General features: G+C 38.7%; 1 protein-coding gene across 1 annotated transcript in view; it reads right to left on the reverse strand.

Annotated features, from left to right (window-relative positions):
- Window positions 1-2,323: 2,323 nt before the first annotated feature.
- The window catches only part of slc25a21 (solute carrier family 25 member 21), a 93,473-nt gene continuing 75,113 nt past the window's right edge, over window positions 2,324-20,683 (reverse strand). Inside the window, exons 5-11 of the mRNA XM_057343367.1 lie at window positions 12,067-12,133; window positions 9,777-9,836; window positions 8,308-8,415; window positions 8,017-8,181; window positions 6,111-6,292; window positions 3,622-3,674; window positions 2,324-3,537 (exon numbers count right to left, since the gene is read on the reverse strand). Of these exons, the coding sequence (XP_057199350.1) occupies window positions 3,476-3,537; window positions 3,622-3,674; window positions 6,111-6,292; window positions 8,017-8,181; window positions 8,308-8,415; window positions 9,777-9,836; window positions 12,067-12,133 (697 nt within the window). The 3' untranslated portion in view covers window positions 2,324-3,475. The remainder of the gene's footprint in view (window positions 3,538-3,621; window positions 3,675-6,110; window positions 6,293-8,016; window positions 8,182-8,307; window positions 8,416-9,776; window positions 9,837-12,066; window positions 12,134-20,683) is intronic.

Genomic DNA, 20,683 nt, shown 5'->3' on the forward strand with positions numbered 1-20,683 from the left:
GCCTATAGTCAACGACACTATTTAACATTTCTACATATTCCACTATTAACACTATATTTTCATCATTACCGTGGTCTATGGTCCATCTCAAAAGGTAGTTTGAGTAATAAAGCATTTGCATTAACGGGTAAATGGTGTTTGTGGGCGCAGCCTAAAAACATGGCGATTAATCTAACACCTCAGCACTTTGATCTTTATGGAAAATTTGCAGAACAACACGAAGAAAGTAGATTTTGTCAAGGCAGCACGGCACACATGCAAAGTTATGACAGGAGGGAACATTACAAACACCTTAATCTTAAAGCCCACATTGAGAGAGAGGAAAGTGAAAACACACTTGCTCACGCGCACACATCTGTTTAGAATTAATTCCTATGGAAAGTCAAGTCAAATGTCACATGGTTATCTTTAGCTGACTGCGTGCAATCAGGCTGAAGACAAGAGCGTGGAGCACAGTAACACTGCGCAGGGGCTGCGGCTGGACCGTGCCAAGGTGCGAGCTTGATTTTAAAGGGCGGTTGACCATAAGCAGACTGCTTTCACGGGTGTATTGGAACGGCATATTTTGAACGCACAAGATAAAGCTCTGTAGCCGAGTGTGGATCTGGCCGTTTGACATTGATTTTCCTCATTAAAGGGATAGTTCACCCAAAACATGTTATTCTGTCATTGACTTACCCTCAGGTTGTTCCAAACCTGTATACAAAGGAAGATATTTGGAAGAGTTTACTGCCATAGTAGGAAAAATAAATACTATGGGGGATGAGATCTGATTGGTTACTGACATTCTTCCAAATATCTTCCTTTGTGTTTAGCAGAACAAAGACATTTTATACAGGTTTGGAACAACCTGAGGGTGAGTAAATGATGACAGAATTTTCATTTTTGGGTGAACTAGCCCTTTAATAAAGTGTGACACCTATAGTATTTTTAGAAAATAATGGCATGAAATGAAGACTCCGGTTACATCAGTAGCATAAAACAGCTGTTGTGGAGGCCAAAACGTTGTGATCACATCTGAGCACTGGTTGACACTTTTGGTCGTGGAACAAATGAATCATGGCTGACTGTGAATCACTATTCATGCTTCCCTAATCAATAATTAGCATCGCTAACAAGCAAATTAGTTTACAGAACGCTACTTCCACACCTCCAGGTGTCAGTGCGAGTCCAAGATGACCACTATATCGTCCGGCACCTTGTAAATAAAAATGACCAGGCGGACCTTTAAGAAACCCCATAAGAAAGTCTTACCATTTACATTGAATGTTTACAAAGGCCCGACACTAAACGCAAAACTAAAAAAGGTGAGAAAAGCTGAGGAGATTACACAACAAACCTATAGTTAAATGTCTAGTATAATGCTTCAATTAACGTGAAAGAGGTTTTTCAAACATTCAGCGGAAAGCAATACAATACAGTCTGAAAATGTGTCTGCATGGTGAAGTCTTCGGTGTTGTAACTCCATGAAATATTTAAGGCTGTTGAAAGGACTGACTATAACAAATCGTGATCTGAAGCAGAGGACGAGGCAGAGGCGCTATAACAACCCAGACATTGACACAGAATTCCAGTACTAAACAGACTGGCTAAACGGTCTTACCCCTCTGTGCGTAAGATGGGTACAACAAGCCCCTTCACTGTCTAGTGCGCGTTCTTTCAAACAAAAAGTTCTGCGGCATTGATGCTATTGGTAACTTTCAACCGTCACTTTTAGTCAATGGGCTGAGATAAAACATGACCTTTAAAGAGACAGATGGGAACGTGCAAGCAAAGAATTGTAAACTGGTCAGGGTGGAACGCAAAGGATGACTGCCATATTGTTTTAACTCATCCGACGAGTTATCTGTAACCTCTGAGCAATAAAAAATGAGCGAACATTACGGAACATTGCTGCCAACAAAGACCACATTTCCGAGCGTTCATATTTTTATGATGAGAGAATAGAGAGGGAGTCCTTATTGTTTAGATTATGTTTGCATTTTTCAGTTTTGTTATTTCTAGTTGTGCTGAGCTATGTTGACTCACCCTGCAGGCTAGAGCAGATGAGTGAGAGCTTGGCTCGGGCAGCTGCGATGACTGACTTCATTATTATACACAAAACGGTGAAAAAGCTCACATCAAAAAAAGTTTGGTGACTTATCATCAACAGCAATTGTCATCACAGAGACAAACCACAGAGATTTTCACTCCCACTGATATGTGTAAGCACTGATAACAAAGAATTACAAGTTAAACCATTAAATCCAACTCAACCCCAAGAATCAGACTGTTTAAATATTACACAATTGCAGCCATTAAACGGTGATTTTAAAATGAGCGGGTTTTATTTTTAACAATTTTACTGATGTATCAGAGTGCAGGATAGTTGATCATCAAATAAACAACTGTTACATGATATTAGCAAAATGTATTTTAAATGTAAAACTACAGGACCTTATAAGTTGCTGTTTTATTGTAATTTTGTTTAGGCTTTTTGGCTTAAAAATGATTGTATTGTATTTCACGCCAACTGAGCTTTTGTAGCTCTCTTTGGTGCATTATTCTGTTTGCACTGATCTGTGTCAATTTGTTCAAACAAATTCCAGAAATCAATAAATAATTGATATTTCAGATTAAACGGAAATGCTAACCTTCATAGAAATCTTGTTTGTGCAATGAATTTGAAACACTTTCAACACTGTTAAAGGGATAGTTTACCCAAAAATGAAAACGCACTTCTATTGTTTAGACACAAAACCAATGCAAGTCAATGGGTATCGCTGTTGATTGGTTACCAACATCCTTCAAAATTCTTTTCTTTTGTGTCCTGCAGAAAAAAGATAGTCATACAGGTTTGAAGTAACAAAAGGGTGAGTAAACGATGACAGAATTTTCATTTTTTTGTGAACTATCCCTTTAAAGCTATTGAGGTGAGACCTTGAGCACATCAGATATCTCACCAATTTAATACAGTAATGTCCTGAGTTGTCCATCTATCAATACAGTAGATGTGTTCCTCACCTTCACTGTATTTAAATACTACTTGAAAACAGACGTGAGAAACAAAGCCACAGGTTTAGGCTAAAAACAACACGCTGAATCTGTTTCCTCTATTTCGTGTTGGTGAAGGTAATCCGTTTGGGTGCGGAGTGTTGCTGTTAAGTGTGCAGGCATGTGGACAGGCAGCTCTCAAATACCTCTCGGTTCTGTCAAATATAAACATGAAATGTGTGGCAGGTCCAGGAGGGTGACCGTGCTGTCGTAAAGCGACGGTGGAGAGTGTACACAATTATTCATGCTTGAACGCAGCTGAAAATCGATGTTAAGTGAGGGAACAGCAGTGGATATTGTCACATGTCGGTGGAAACGTAATTGATCCTGAAATGTGATAGGTGACGTGATTGTTGGGAAACGGGGATGGGATCTGTTTCAATGAACGTGGAGAGGATGCAGTACAGACCCCTGCAAAACAGCTGATGGTGATGTGAGATCATCACCAGTTCTTCTGTAGCCACGCAGATACATATTCATACACCAGCAGCATGATGGCACCTCCTGCATCAGAATGTAAACATCTCGATCACAATACTGCTTTATATATTATTAACATAGGTAGACTGTGCACTTATTTCTTATTACCTGGTCCAAGTCTCATTATCTTGGGAATCAGTCCTTTGTATAGGGCAAGATATCTGTTAAAAAAACATTCACAATAGATTTGTGAGAAGAACATGTGCATTAGAGAAAAACATTTATTTTATTATGTGACAATGGTGAGATAATTCTCCCAAAAACAATTTTGAAAGAATTATTCTAGTATGGTAGTATCTTCTCTGTAGACATCAGAAGACTACAGAGGACGGTTCGGACTGCTGAGAAGATCATTGGTGCTCCCCTGCCCACCCTCCAAGAGCTCTATACATCCAGAGTGAGGAAAAGGGCTCAGAAAATCACCCTGGACCTCTCACATCCAAGCCATCATCTCTTCACAATGCTGCAGAGCACTGAGCACCAAAACAACCAGACACAAAAACAGCTTCTTCCCTCAGGCCATCTACCTCTTGAACAGTTAAATGTTTTTACACACCGTGCAATTAATAACTCTGTGCAATAATAATTAAGTGCAATATTAATTATATCCTCCAGATAACTATTTTTATACAACTTTTTCTGTAAATTATATTTCTGCTGTATATAGCACATACCTTGTACTACAATAGTCTATTCTTATTTTTTACTTGTACATATTTACATACATACATAGCTTTACTCTCTATATCTTTATCTTATGTTTATTGTATTGTATTTCTTTATTTTTTATACCCATAGGCCCTTATTTAAATCATCTGTGTACTGTATTCTATTGTGTTATTGTCTCTGTGTACTGTTGTTGCTGTTTCTGTGTTCTGGATGCTCCTGTCACCTAAACAAATTCCTTTTATGTGCAAACATACTTGGCAATAAACCTCTTTCTGATTCTGATTCTGATGTTTTCTCTCTTAGTCGGTGATGCTCAAACAGGTATCGGGCACTAATAGCTGGCCTAGTTGTGTACCTGCCTTAATGCATTCAAGCTGATATCTGGCAGCAGGCCTGTCGCGGCCCGTGTCCTCTGCTTCTGCTGGTGTTAATAAGGCTTGAGCCACTTCCTTTCTGCCCCGCTGTCTGATTAGACTGACCCGCTGAGCGCCGCGCGCCTAGTTAGGACCTGCTTAACAATGTCTCCCATAGGGACCACTAATTAGCCAGGACTGTGTCGTGTTAGAGGCCTGGACAGGATGGGGTACCCTCTCAGCACCCCTAAAACTAAAACAGCCTGAGTGTCTCTCGCTCTACTCACACACACACACACACACAAATGCTACCCTGCCCGAGATCAGGCCTCAGTTCTCTGGCCCTAATAACAAATGAGTTGCCGCTTCCTTTGTACAGCGCAAACCAAGCCAATCAAGACCCTGAAGAGCCGTAAAACTACTGATTCTCTCTTACAGCTTCCCATGAGGAGAGAGGCAAGAGGGAATGTTACAGTCCGTGTTCACTGCTATTTACTTACATTTTTTTGTATAATTAACAAACCCATTTGACATAAAACTGTTTTGTTATTGTTGATAAACAATGCAAATGTAATGCTTTAAGAGTGCCCCATAAATAATGCACAAAAATCCAGTCAAAAGTATTTTGGCAATTAAACCCAGTAAGCAGTTGCCGTAACACACAATACACAAATAATGCAATATTCTAAACAGTCTAAAAATGGAGTAACTTAAAAAGAAGCACATTTTCAGAATGCTCAATACATGGTATTCAGAAGGTTCAAATGCATGTATTTTGTTAAAGCTGAAAAAAGTTCACTATGAAGTGTTGACAAAAGTATAGAACATTAAAGCATTGTTTTAAGTTACACTTAAGCATTTATTGATTTTATTTATCAAATTATTATCAACTAAAATATTTGTTTTGTCTATGATATGCCATTTCATATTAGAGCCAAACAGACAAAAATGAATGACACAACAAAATATTGGCAAAATTCATTTTCATCGATAAGGAAAGAGCAAAAGTACAAGTAAAATAAAAAAATAGAAGTTAGCACTGCATCAAAATCAACAAAGTGTTCACATCATTGTGTGTATGAAATACACTCATAGCTCATCAGCCAGGAATGTCTCACAGAAATTCCATTTATTGAAAAAGGTTTCAAATTCATCACAAAATGCTAACATGTTAACTTAATATAAAACAAAACCACTGAGGAACAAATGACTGCAGGTCACTAAGACGCAGAGGTGTATTCACAATATTTGAAATGTTTGGGCTGTTTTAAACATTAACAGACATAATAAGTCTATATCAAACTTAACAAAAGAAGTAACATAAAGCTATTTTTTAATCTGGGTATTTGCTTTAATTGTTTATTTTGCTTAATTCCTACATGCAATACGATCTAACATGAGCACAATATAATTGCACTGAGATTTAGAGGCAGCTTAAAAATGTTGGTTGTCAAAACTTGCCCTCATGTCCCCTACGGGCTGAGGGTAAACATAAAATGTTGTGTAATTTTTCTTGTAGCTGAACCACTTGTCTGGTCATATTGTGACACCTGTAGCGGTTCTGGTAGGCCTTACCCCTCCTCACGGTACACCAGGCCAATGGTCTGAAAGCAACTGCGGTATTTGATCTGCCCCGGAACAGGCTGAGGACCCTGGATACGACTTTTGGCGACATCAAACGGAATGTTCACGCAGGACGACACGGTTCCCGACACCAAACCGATAGCAAACTTCCTCATGAACTCCAGCGTAGGGTCCTGGCATACAGAAAGAACAAGAATTCAAAGAGAAATAATACATAAAAAGAGAGTATGTTGTGTTTTTTTACAAAACATTGATAGTCACCAGCCTACACATTTCCTGTCTGCCACAAACAAGTATCGCACAGTACTTTAATGTTTGTTTAACAGTTTTTACGTAGACAAATAAAACACAATCTTGATTCTGACAATCGCTCGGCATCAGTTTATTTTGTGATAATGTCTGGATGTACCTTATCCCTTATAAACAGTTAAATGACAGTTTAACTGGTCCACCCATAATATTCAAAATTCTTAGATAACACACACACAGTTGATATAAGACGCAAATTAACTAACATGTAAAGAGGATAAAGAAACGAATAAGGAGAGATATGGAAATGCAGGTGAAAAGCAAGAGAGAGAGAGAAATAAAGGGAGCTTGTAGTAAGGGATATCATCTCAACAGTGAAATGAAAGCTCAGATCATTTTATGGTAGCAGGGTGCGGATTAGCGTTTCATGAGAGGAGCAAACTTCAGCGATTGGCTGAAGCGGGTCACGTGACCAAGGGCAAACTTTGGGAGAGGACTTATAAACACAGTTCATGCAGGCAGACTGGGAGGCATATGGGGACAATTTGGGTAATTGGACTGTGACTCGACACTGGCGTATTACTGTACCGAAAGAAGCCCGAACCGGCGCGGCTCTGACATCTAATTGGCCAGGATATTTTTTACAAATGACAGAAAGCTCACTAACAGCAACGGACGCCGCGAGCGACATGCTACATCGACAGCTAAACCTGAACGCCGCATTTGAGGGGAGGAACAGTGCACTTTTATTGCACTGATACAATAGAGATCCATCTTATATAAACACAAAACCACTATACACGCAGCACACTTTTCTTACATTTTGGCACCCTGTGAGGGTTAATGGCTTAATACCAATAGAAAATCATCATTGGTTCAAGATCAATCAAAATGGATCTTAATCCCCAGAAAATGACGGCTGCTTTGAAAACACAGGAGAAAACGACATGCTCCACCTTAAACCGCAAAAACAAGCCCCCCCCCAAAACACCCAGTCAAATCAAGCTTGGTCAACTCCGGCCTGTCACGTGATTGATCACTGGAGGCTTTGAGCTTCTCAGGCAATGATGATCTTAGCACCAGATGAGAGTGGAATGGCAATTTCGGTAGAACTTCAACTGTAATTCTCCCCCAACAAATACCTCAGTCTGCTTCCAATTAGTTCATTTGAGTAAATCTAATGCTCCAGTTTATACATGTGGAGCGGGCGTATGGTAACGTTTCCATTAAACAAAATTAACTTTTGTTTGGGAGTTGAGCCCTGCCGGATGTGTAATCTGAACCTTTGAGGATGTGATGGAGAGCAAACAAGGAAGGTATTAGCAAGGTTTATCTTAGCAGCTACTCTCTCTCTCTCTCCCCCTCTCTCTGTTAATGTGGTTAACTGATGCTCAAAGCTAATTCTGTCATCGCCATAATAATATATATTTTCTTGAGACTTGCAAAACATTCCAAATAATAAGGACCTACAAAATAAACATTATTGAACACATGTATATGTTGTACCATACATTACATACAGTTTTATTCATGAAACGTATATACAGTAAATAAGGGCTGAATTGTTGGCAATTGTAAAAATGTCGGAAAACGTCAAACATAAATAATACAGTAAATAACTAAAATAAAGCCTCCTTTGTATGTTTACCTGACTGGCAGGAATAGCGTCTTTAACGTTAAAGTAGAAACCAAAATAGATCATGTTGAAGACACCGTGTCGCCCCAGAGTGGAGGTGAGCCCCTTGTTAAGGCCACGGAGACCAAGGCCATCTGCGTTTATGATAGTTCGAGCTTGTGCAAATGTAGAGGGTTGCTGCACGGAGTAAGAAAGAGAGCAATAACATTAGAAACGTCAAACTAAAAATGAACTTGTCACATCACAACGGCACAAGCGAGATTTCAAAATCAAGAGGACAATTAAACAGCTGTAGTCTCTTACCACTTTGAATGAATCCCTGTTGGCCTGTAGGCTCACTTTCACTACTTCAAATGGATTTACAACCAGCGCCTCGGTTAGCCCTGACCCCAGGCCAGCCACAGAGAGGGCCTAGCACATTAAGGCAGACCGAATTACATTACAAGGAAACGTGACGCCAAATGACAACGAGAAAGACATGTTAAAACACCAGACAAAGATTATAAAGAAACAGCTTTGTGCATTTCTAAGTTGACCAGTCAATATTTAAGTCATGTTGCACAAATACCATAAGCCGTCGTGAACAATGCTTCCGTGACGTGTTGTCTTTTCGAAACGTGTTTGGCCAGACAGAGAGCTCGGCTTCAATCCGCCAATGAATGAAACTGCAACCGTCAATCACGTTAGAAAGGAAACGCAGACAGGAATCAAAGATGGATGATCCGGCTTAGACAGATTGACTTGAGACAAAGATGAATCGCTTCATGTGTTGCAACAGCAGCTTAACTGTACTCTGTGACCGGGAAAATGTTCCGATTTCACAAAGACCCATCACATTAGCATCGGAGGTCTCATGTACAGACTTAAATGTGGTTGGCATCTGTGTTATGGCTTCTAATGCCCATTCCAAGCACTTGACATACATTTCAGCGGGATTCAGGCCTACTTGTAGGGTGACAAAGGAGATCTTTGAGTATGTTTGCATAAGGTGAGCTGGGGATATTGCACACCCACGCCTTCGATTAAAACCTCTGTGTGTCTCTGGTGCACATGTGTGTGTGTAGTCATGTACAGTATAAAAGCTACGCTGGAAGACAGCGTGTGAGTCTCGTTACTCCACGCTGGATTCCTCCAACTTAAACAGAAAAACCGCACATCACTTCTAGTGAGCCTGCAGCGTGTTTACAAAGCCAGCCATACACTCATTCATTTTTTTATTTGTCGTATTACTGCTCGTCTTCATCAATCATATCGAATTGTTTGACCTGGGGCTCCGGAGGGGGGCGGGGCTACGGCTCAATCACTCTCCTTAATTCGCTAATTCCCATGTAGATGATCTCACTCCACCTCCCGGCCTCGCACGCTCCATACATCACTCTGCCCAGCGCCCCCGGGGCACCGCACGGATAGACATCTCTAGTCAGGGTGGGCGGAGACTGGAGTGATTGATAGCGCAGGTGAATGTTTCTCTCCAAAGAGGCTGTGGATGCGAGACGTGCCATGCGTCTGAGGACACCCGTCAAACCTGATGCTTGCTTGATAGACTGCTGTCAAAGTAAATGGCTATCTCTCACATGCCTCACCGAGCAGCGTTCGTCTCGATTACACCTTGTTCCCGCTGCCTGTAGGCCTTGTAATGAGGGGATTGCCACACTTGACTGTGAAGCGATTATGTGTGTAGTATCTATAACTGTATGTGTGTATATACGTAGTCTGTGCGCGCGTGTGTGTGTGTGTGTGTGTGTTTATCTGGCTTGTATCAAATGACTCACCACGGCCGGCGATAAAGGAGTAAAACTCAACAGCTTCTTGTACTGCTCGAAGGTGAAGAACTGCAAAAACAGGCCAAACTGTAAACATCTGTTTTTAGACCAAACACACACTACACAAAGCATGAGACACTGAAGAGGAGGCTACTATTCTCCATTTTTTTATTGAATAACTATAAATGACAAATATCTGCATAGCTTTAATGGGATAGTTCACCTAAAAATGAAAATTATATCACGACTCGCCCTCATCAGTTTAAACCTGTATTTCTTTCTTCTACAGAACACAAAAGAAGATATTTTGAAAAATGCTGCAGAAGAAAGAAAGGCATACAGGTTTGAAATGACACGAGGGTGAGTAAATGACGAATGTTCATTTTTGGGTGAACAATCCTTCAGGTAAAAAACTTGCAAAATGTCAAAATGTACTATTTAGTATTTGGTAAATACCAAACATTAATGACAGTATGCATTTTAGCTGGCATGGACTCCACAAGTCGATCAACGTGATTGGAGACGGTTCCAAAGATAACCCGTGCGCTCCAATGGAAGCAAGGCAACCTAACCTTTTGTACAAAGGACTTAACATGGTCAATGTCACAAATTTGCTTGCAAATTTTGCATTTGATTAGTGACCTAAAACTGCAGAATCATAAATATGACTTCCATTAAAGTCAAGACTGCTGTTAAAAAAAGGTTTTCGAAATCCAAAAACTGCCATTTTTCATTAAAGAAAGTCCCACCTATTCAATTTGGCCACAGACTTCTGAACCCCACTGTATGTATACACATAGACAAGCAGAATGTTCACACCCTGAGCAAACACAGCTCTATTGCAGTCAATCAGGACGCTCATCGAACTGTCGAACTCAACACTGCGCAAATATAAATACATGAAATGTCCAAAATTTATGTTTTCCCATACCTGCAAATAGCGAGTAAATTGGAAAACTAAGTGGCCAGAAAAGATAATTCATATATATTATAGTATATAATAATTATAGTAATTATTTTCTGTCCCTGCAGAATATATTCTTAGTCATTTTCTTTTTACAAATTTTCCATTTGGTGCTTTAATGTGATGAATTTTCCATGTGTCTCCATATTACATTCCAGAGAAGTTTCTACTACGGTAAAAGTTAATCTAAAAAATGTTAATCTAGCAGACAGGATATATGTATTTGATTTGAATCACACACTTACATCAGCGATGGTCAAAGTATTGTTCTTATGATTTGATAGAGATCATTTATGATTTTGCAGTTCCTTACAAGCTTTCATCCAAGTAGCTGTTATATTTACTTACAAGACAAATTTACTCGCATTTTGAACCTGGGGAGTGTTAGTTTTAGAAACCACATACATACATAATAATGGAACAGGGGTTCTCAACCTTTTTGACTCCTAGGCCCCCCACTGTTTTCAACAACATTCAAAGGCCCCCCCGGTAACAAAAGCTCAACATTTCTACCCAATACAATATTTCAGAGCTTGACATTAACTGGAAAAGTGTTTATTCAATATAAAAATGCACAAATAAGAAATATATTGTTTTTAGTCATTTTAAAATGTATTTCAATGCTTATTTTGTCTCATTTTAAATTATTAGTCAACCTGAGGAAGCCCCCCTGTTGAGAACCACTGTACTGGTAGGACGCCATATCTATCTTTACATTAGTCATGCCTTGCTCAGCTTGACTGCTATTAGATAACAAAACATTTGCTGAGGCTGATGGACGGCCTACAGTATACCTGTCTATTGAGTAGGTCTGAATCAAAAGTTGTGGAGCATTAAATTGACTCATGGATCTCATTTATCATCAATGTTAAGTCCACCAGTCCAAATCTTTCGAAATATTGAGTTAAACTCCTTCCACATGTTTTTAATATTAGACAAATGTTAAAAAGTAAGACATTAACTAAGCATTTTGTCCCAGACACCCATTTCCAAAAGCTCATAAACCAACAACCTAAAACCAGCCACAGCGAGCACTCATCTAATCTCTGTATGTATATATGTACTGTTTATACATGATACTAAAGAGAGGCCAGTAGCAATATCTGGCCATGTAGGTCAATATTGGGAGTTCTCAACAGCAAACACATGTGGCATGACGACAAACACACAGAGGAGATGAGTGGTTTTGATCCTTCTGGCTATGAGCTGGTATGTGAGGACATGCGTATGTGGTCTGTGTGTATGTTTACACTCGGCAGGCCAGGTTGCAAAGATCAGAGCGTGCATGGTTTAAGTGATGAGCTTGAGCTTGGAGTCAGACATGGTTCCTGTTACCTTCACTGCTCTCTTTGGGGTCTCGGCCAAAATGGGGGGAAGGATTCCCTTGTAGAAGCCGTAGAGCCTGTTGAGGAAAGAAATCACTTATTAGAACTGACCCACATGATGAATGCACACGGTTTTAGGACAAATGACACATAAACATCTGAACGCGTTGTCGTGTATTGATGTTCATGCAGAGAATAGCATTTAATGCTCAGCACTCTCTTTTTGTGTCATGGAATTTGAACACATTATAAGTCATTTTGTGCTGATTTTGTTTTAAATGAATACAAGGGACAACACAAGGTTGGATTAAAAGTAACACAACATGTCTTGTCCTTAACTCGACACAGAGATATGTTCAGTTAAGGACAGACTGTGTTGGTTTTAACACAACAGTTTTTAGAGTTCAAGAAAAGCATTTGGACACCATTGGCATTCACAGAGGAAAATCTTTGCAGCTCACTGCAAGTAAGATTCAATGTTCACAGACTGTATTGGTACAGAATAAAGCAGTTTAAAGAGAATAACACATTTGTTGATCTATAGGTTTGATGTGGTGTGTGGTAATGCTTGATGATCTAAATAATCAGTGAAAACCACCCAAAAATCAAAATACCATTTTTGGTGGAACTATCCCTTTAAACTTGGATTAAAACACTCATATGCTATTATTTTTTAAGATTGTCCACCACAATGAACCATGAAACTAAGCAGCAACTTTGAACTGGCTCTTTACGTTTACATTACATTAATTGTATGCATTTGGCAGACGCTTTTACCCAAAGCGACTTACATTGCATTGTACTATAAATTTGATTTTTTAAGTATGTGCAATCCCTGGGATCGAACCCATGACCTTGGTGTTGCTAGCGCCATGCTCTAACCACTGAGCCACAGAAAAGCTTTACCCTACCAAGAATCACATAGTGACAGAAAAAGTACAGATCGAGAAAATGTTGGAGCAAGGGCTTATGTAATTCTAAGGAAAAATTGTATTAAACCTATTTTTTGTATTAAAAATGAATTAAATTAAAATTGGGAGCATAACTAAAGAGAAAATGACACAACCGTCATTGCCATTTTCAAATGTAGGTCCAATTAGTTTATTTACATTATTTTATTATTTTATTTTAAAAGGGTGTCGAGTCTGCACTGCCTTGAAAATGTGATTATAATAAAAAAAAAAAAGTACATTTATGTGTTGTCGTTCTCCCATCAGCTGTAGACTTTTCTAATTGAAATTCAAAGTAATCAAAAGTTTCAAGTAATAAAGTTAACTTTAATGCAAAATAAAAACAGACTCAAAATTATGATTAAATTTTTTTAAATTGATTAAATAAATTATGAGATAAACCTTGAATTAATCTAGATTAATCCCTATCAGTCCATACAAGTCACCTTGTATGTCAAACTATCTTAAGTAAATGGCCAAGTGTCTTAAATTGGTCACAATTATACAGTATTTGTCAAATTTGTAACCAGGCCCGGATTAAGAATTCAGAGGCCCCTGGGCACAAGTGTCTTATGGACCCCCCCATACACACATGTGTGCACAATAAAGTTTTAAATTAGCCTATAGGGTACTATGTGTAGGAAACACCTCTATCTTATACGTGATTACATTGACAAGTTACAAACTATGATCACAACCTGAAGGACAATATCAACACCAGTACACATCCTTAATCCTACAGGATTTACACCACATGATTGCAACAATGCTTTCCTGGCCCAACAGCAACAATATTAAGACATTTCCATGCATACTGTAACTCACTGGCATATGCAAGCAGCACACACAACCACACCTCTATCAATTCAGTTCCATCAGATTCTTCCATAATTCACACACAAACACGCCGGATTCACAAAACTGTTCTTAAGATAAATTAATGAAAGTTCTTAAGAATATTCGGTTTATTTGACGGGGTGTTCATAAGACTGACATGACACCTTCATAATCATGACATGACAAATGTCATGAATATGAAGGAGATTTTATGCATGTTTATGACAACTGTCATTAAGTGTCATTCGCTCATTTATGTATTTTTGAATGCAAAGATGACATTGTTTGAGATGTCTTTGTTATGACAACTTGACATAAAGCAACACATCATAATCTGTCAGTGTCTTTGTCAAGACAACTTGACATTACTAATACAACATAACCTGTCATAAACATGACATAGCAGAATAGTAATCAAACTTAAGAAACTACGTAGCTTTATGGGTTAACATTACATAAAACTGTCATGTGGTTAGTTTTGACATTGGCTGTCATGAGGCCATTACATTCACATTTACGCATTTGGCAGACGCTTTATCCAAAGTGACTTAAATTGCATTATACTATACATTTGTATCAGAGTACTTGCAATCCCTGACTCACGAATACACATTATTCGTGAGTCACCTGTTGTACGGTGGTGCGTCTTCCTGCCGCTCACTGTACAGAGTGACGTCAAGAGAAGGGATCCCTGCGCCGGGAAAGAGAGACCTCGCGCTCGCGGGGCAGCACTGGCGACATTTTCCCATTGAATGAAAGCTAAGGTTTTTCCAAGAAATCGCTAGATTTGTCGCTATGCGCTTCTTCTGAACAAAAGCCGCTAGAGGGCTCGTAAAATTGACTAACTCAAAAGACAGACTTCCTAAATTAGAAACACTGATTTGTGTGCGCACCTCCATGTGCGCGGGCCAGAGAAGCGCACGGCAGAATAAATACAGCGGAAACGCTGTTATGTGAAATTTTCTTCCCCTTGCTTGGGCCCCAAGCACGCATGGGCCCCCGCTGTGCCCGTAATGCCCATTGGATAATCCGGCCCTGTTTGTAACCGTTCTATTTGTTGAGAAGTGATGGTCTGCATATGTACGTCGAGAATCCTGCTTTGATGTGAAATCTATAGAAATCCACCCCCATCATCATGCATTGAGCTCAAAACGGCTTCAGCACTATTGTTTCAAGGGTACTGTCTTCAAACCAGAACAGGTTAAACTGGTCCAAAACTAAAAATGTACGCAAGAAAACAAAAGCCCCCACAATGAAAAGAACTCAATTTTTACATTTTTTTATAACTAAAACGTTTGAGACAGTCAAACCGTCTTTTGCCACTTTTGTCAAAACGGCTGATATACTCCAACCAGATAAATTTCCAGTTAATTGACAAGTCAAACTTTGATTACATAAAAAGAAAATAGCTTTAAGAAAACGTCGTATAGAGTTTAACTCACAACTGCAAACAAGCACAAAGCAATCTGTATGATAAGCAAATGAAGACCTACATTTTCATTCGACCATTATCACTCACATCTTTATATATTTGAATATACTTGGAAAGCTGGGGTAAGTGTTGCATGAATTCATACAACACTAAAACTTTGCTGTAGTTTTTGCAGCAGGTTTGCCAGTAATTTACTGTAGATTTACGTACTACTTAATATACTTCCCAATTAGTACTGTTTTCAATTACTTTAATCAAAATTAAAACCCTTTGACTTTTGAGATTCAAAATGAGCAAGAAGAGAATGGCATTAGCAATTCCTAAGCATTTTTCTCTTGTTTTCTGTAAAAATATTTAAAACTTCTTAATTTACATAACAAGAAAAGTGACCCAAGATATTTAGTCTTGTTTTATGAAAGAAAAATATATAAACTGGGTACGTTTATGCGTAAAACAAAATTGTACATTAAATCTACAGTAAGTTACTGGCAAACCTGCTGCGAAATTACAGCAAAGTTTTACAGTGAAGATATCATCATAAATTATATCAAGGCAACATGCATAACTCTCGCTGATACTGGTTAAACAGTGTAACACCCCAAAACTATATATCAAACTGAAAAAAATTAAAATGATTTAATATCTTATATATAGCTGATATTCCTTTCTTGCCATTATTAAAGCAAACGGTGAAACTTTCCATATTGTGTGTGACAGTATTTTCTTTTATCTCAAAAATAACACTGGCCAGTCACAGACTGCCACAACCTGCTGAAACAAACAATGATCAAAATAAGTTTCCATTTTTTTTCAGATTCCAGTCTGATCAATGCTTCAGCACGTTCCCACCACCCCCCAGCACAGACATGTGCACTTGGAGAAGCAGACATTGTTTGGAGAGCACACACTTTTTCTGAAGCTGAAACCTGACCCTGTTTTTCTTCCTGTCAATCTCAAAGTCAAAGTCAGGACAAGTCCAAGCAAGAGAAACACCTGAGCTTTTCTTTTGCCTCCTAATTCTCGCATACAAAAAACCTCTCCGGTATGGTAGTACTAACATACAGCTTTATTGTCTGTAGTATTTAAATACAAATTATTTGGGTTTATGCGTGACATAATTGGTTACTAGAAATTATGATAAATGTTGCTACTTATCCCATACTTTATCAATCTTTTTTAATAACTCTCCACCCTTTTTTACTTTTTTCCTGTAGTTGCTATATAACAATTGTAAAAAGTAATATATATAAATATGTAATGATATAATGTAGATAATAAATTAATTGGTTAGAGAGCTAAATTAGCTTAACTAGCATCCTTTTTTAATAGTTTGATGCCCATGTAAAAATATTTTGAGGACATAATGCAAACATTTATACAAAAAACAGATTGCATATACATACAACCATTACTCCACAAAAGTTAAATAACTAATTCAAACATGTCACTTTGTCAACCACTGACACCATTTTCTCCCATGGGCAGGATATAATATGCATAAATATGGATTTTTCAATTACAAACACATTTAACTTGTGCCACCCCCAAGTTGTAACTATTTGTTACATCCTTGCGATATGTAATGCTTCAGGTCACGTAACATTCATTTTTGAATACTGACACAACCACGCGAGACATTCTCCGTATCAGCTCGAGCACGTATTGATATTGAACACACATGTGTGGACAGGGTGCACAGAGTTGCGTGACAGCCGCATGTGAACTCCTGTCGTTTTATTGTGAAAACACGCCCCAGTAGTCAACAGAGATGTTCTCGGCTGATTTAGTTGGGGTGTAAATATTATTGTTTCTGTGTACGGAGATGGAGCGATTAGAGTGAGCACGGGGGCGATCCGTCCGTGTCGTGACCACCACTCAAAAACCTCTGACCCACGGCTAAGTACTACTAAACGTCCCATAGGATGACAAACAATCTTCGTGTCAGACGTGGCGAGATGGCAACAAAGCAACTTTGTGTTGAATGAAAGTGCGTGGCAGTATTGAGGGTGGGACCAACAGCGTGGGCTTTTGTCAAAGCGGGAGTGTCTGACCAAAACGGAAGCCCCCCTCCTCTCGCCCCCCGCTTGTGGCGCATGCAAACGCGACGGCCGCATGTTTCCCGGGTGTGGTCAGTCTAAGAAACATCAGGTGGTGAGATAAAGCTGCAATTTGTTACACACACACTCAAGACCCCATTTGACTACGCCTGGTTTGACTATGCCTGAATCAATTTGACTCTAAATGTAAGCACGCAGTTGGCCCTCATAAGCAAATGCTTGTGCATTTAGATATGTGTGGGTCCAGCTGCCGGTGTTTGTATAGGTGTGATTTGTCTTTGATTTACATAAAACCCCATTTCTACCATTCAGCACATGGCCACATCCTTCAACATAACAAAAGGAGAGGAAGGAAATGACACATTAACCAAATTGGATAATGGGGCAAAAATCTTTGATCCCTGTTATGGGGCTGACTCTCAATGAATCACGGGCTGATGGGGAAACGTATGCTGAATGTTTACGTTTTATTGTCTATGTCCTGTAATATATGTACAGTTGTCATGTTATACTGCTGCGATTGTGTCTGGTAGCCCAGGTGACTTTGAGACATTACTGTTCTTTCCCTTGTCAACAAGCTCAATGCTTTCCCTGCAAATATTGTCATTTGCCTTGTGAGGCTTTAACCTTGACATTTGGTTTGGGAAGCACAACGGCTCCGCGCTCGTAAACCAAGAAGTGAGAAGAGGCGGTGACTTTTCTTGTGTTTACGTAACAAATCAAACATGCCAGGCAGAACAGAAAGATACCAATTAATCATCTGAAATGAAGTTTTGCCAGCAAGTAATATTTGTTAAGTCTACGGCAAGTAATAATTTGAGTGACCTCAAACAGGAATAAAATAATAAATACAGAATAAAAGTGCTGATATATAATCAGCCAATTAATATAAATGTGGCATAAAAAAAATCAGCAAACTGAAAAAATACTGTAATTTTTAAATGATCAAATACTGTGTTGTCAAAGTTGACAAGCACTTTTGAATATTTTTCATTGGTTAGATATTTCCAAAACCCATAAAGGGTAAGTAATAATGATTTATGGAAAAAAATTTAAATCACAAAATATGATTTCCTTTCATTGTACGCAACAGTCCTGGAAGGAAACATACACACACATTATACCACAATTCCGTTTGGACATTTGTTGCCCAAACACAGTTAAAAACTTCAAACAATGTAATATGTCTTTGTATTCATTCATTATAACATTCTATTTTGTACACAATTCTTGTTCAGTAAACATACAATAATCACATTAGCTTTTATAATAGGAGACCAATTTCAGATCCAGGTAAAGTTTCAAAGCTAACTCTTTACTTAAATGTAAAAATAATATAAATTGTCGGATCCAATAGCCTTGTGGGCAAGTTGGTGCTTCGGGCAACCCAAGTTCAAACCCCAAATTGTGGTCCTTTTCCAATGCCCCTATCTCTGTCCCATTTCGCTTCCTGTCCTCTCTCCAACTGTTCCTTCTCTAAATAAAGGTTAATAATTGGCAAAAATAAATATAAAACAAATTAATAAATAATTTGACACAAAAAATCCCAATGGATCGCAACTGATGCTTCAGCTACCTGCAAAAACCCCTCAACATTTCAAATATCCCATAAATGGCTAAACAGGACACATACTGTGAAACAAATATGAACAATCAGGCCATTTATGAAAGTGATCTAAAACAATTTCTACTCTCCCTCTGTGACGATTCACACATGATACATCATAACGCAGGAGAATTGTCATAGCATCAGTTCAAACAGACTCCGAGCCAATTCACAGAAGGATCTCTCGCCCTAAACTAATTGGTGTGGAAACAGAGGAGCTCGGGTTTCTACCGCACAGGAAGGAGGAAGAACCAAAATCCCCCAAAATAAAAAAAACACATCAAGAGCAACCCATACAGCACCAGCATGTTTATTTTCAATAATAATTCCACAACAGCGACTCCCCACCACCATTTGTGTAAATGAAAACTAAGTGGTTCAGCCTGCGGCTGATCATGTGACTGGCTACTGTGTGGCGATTCTGTCCGTAGCACAAACAGGAGGAAGGTGATAATTGGTTTTGGGAAAAGAAGAGCCGTAATCTGTAGGGGACGCCTGCGGGATAGTGTTGCTGACAGCTTCGTGGAGAGAGAAAGGGCCACGCTGAGGCGGGTGAAGGACCTCGCAGCGGTCGCTTGTCACGCATGCCGTTGCAACAGTGTCACCCAGGGCTGAATGTGCACATAAATTCTCACACCTTGTACAGATCCACAGTTAAACTGTCATCTTGCCATAAACAGACTTTCTTTTAAGTCTGCACACTTTCTACTAGAACTGACACACGTCGCAGCGTGTGCGTGGGGGGAATAGAAGGAGAAAGAGGAGGAGAAATCTCACTGAGTCATGTGAGCTTTTCCTACACAGAGAGGCAGCTAGCATGGCACACATTCAGCTGGTGACTGCCAAACGCATAATGTAAACCTATGACTTCACCTGCTTGACATACGGCATATTCAATGGCAGCTGGGATTCAAGCTTGTGATTTTGTATTTTGCTAAAGTTTTGAACATTCCCTTTCACCAGGTGCATGTTGTTACCGTGTATTTACTGCATACAAGAAACATCCGTGCCAGGTCTACACAAAACGCACACACAACAGTAGATGTAACGAAAGAAAGCAAACAGCAGAAAAAGTCTAAGTTAGTGTGTGACTGTGGATTAAAACATGCCGTTTTTGTTTATATTTTTTGTTACAAACTTTTGTTTGGTATTATTGAGAATAATATATTCAGCAGTGGCCAAAAGTAGTTTCCTAGTATGGAAAGTTGACATCTTTGCTTTTATGCAAACATATTATTAAGAAAGTAGGGCTGATTAATCGCATTCAGAATAAAAGTGTAATATATCTGTGTACTGTGCATATTCATTTTGTATTTATAAACACATACACGTGTTTATAATGTATTTATATTTAGGATATATTTAGATGTATTTATTTATATTTACCAATAATTTAAATTATATATAATATTTATTTTTATATTTTTCAAAAATATATGCAAATACAAAATTAATATGCACAGTACACAGACATATATTATGTAAAACCTTTATTCTGTATGTGATTAATCGTGATTAATCATTTGACAGCCCTATAAGGAAGTATTTAAAACGTTGCAGAGTTGTAAACTGAAACTCAGCTTTGAGAAGAATTTAAGGAGGATTGGCATAAACAACAACGTTTGTAAAGACAAAGGTATGAGAATGTCTACAAAATATAAGGGAGGATGAACAAATATTAATAACTGATAAAATTGTAGTTAATGTATGCATTAGCTCCAGTACACACTGGATAATAAAACTGC

Source organism: Triplophysa rosa, linkage group LG10 (assembly GCF_024868665.1).
Source record: "Triplophysa rosa linkage group LG10, Trosa_1v2, whole genome shotgun sequence".
Classification (NCBI taxonomy): domain Eukaryota; kingdom Metazoa; phylum Chordata; class Actinopteri; order Cypriniformes; family Nemacheilidae; genus Triplophysa; species Triplophysa rosa.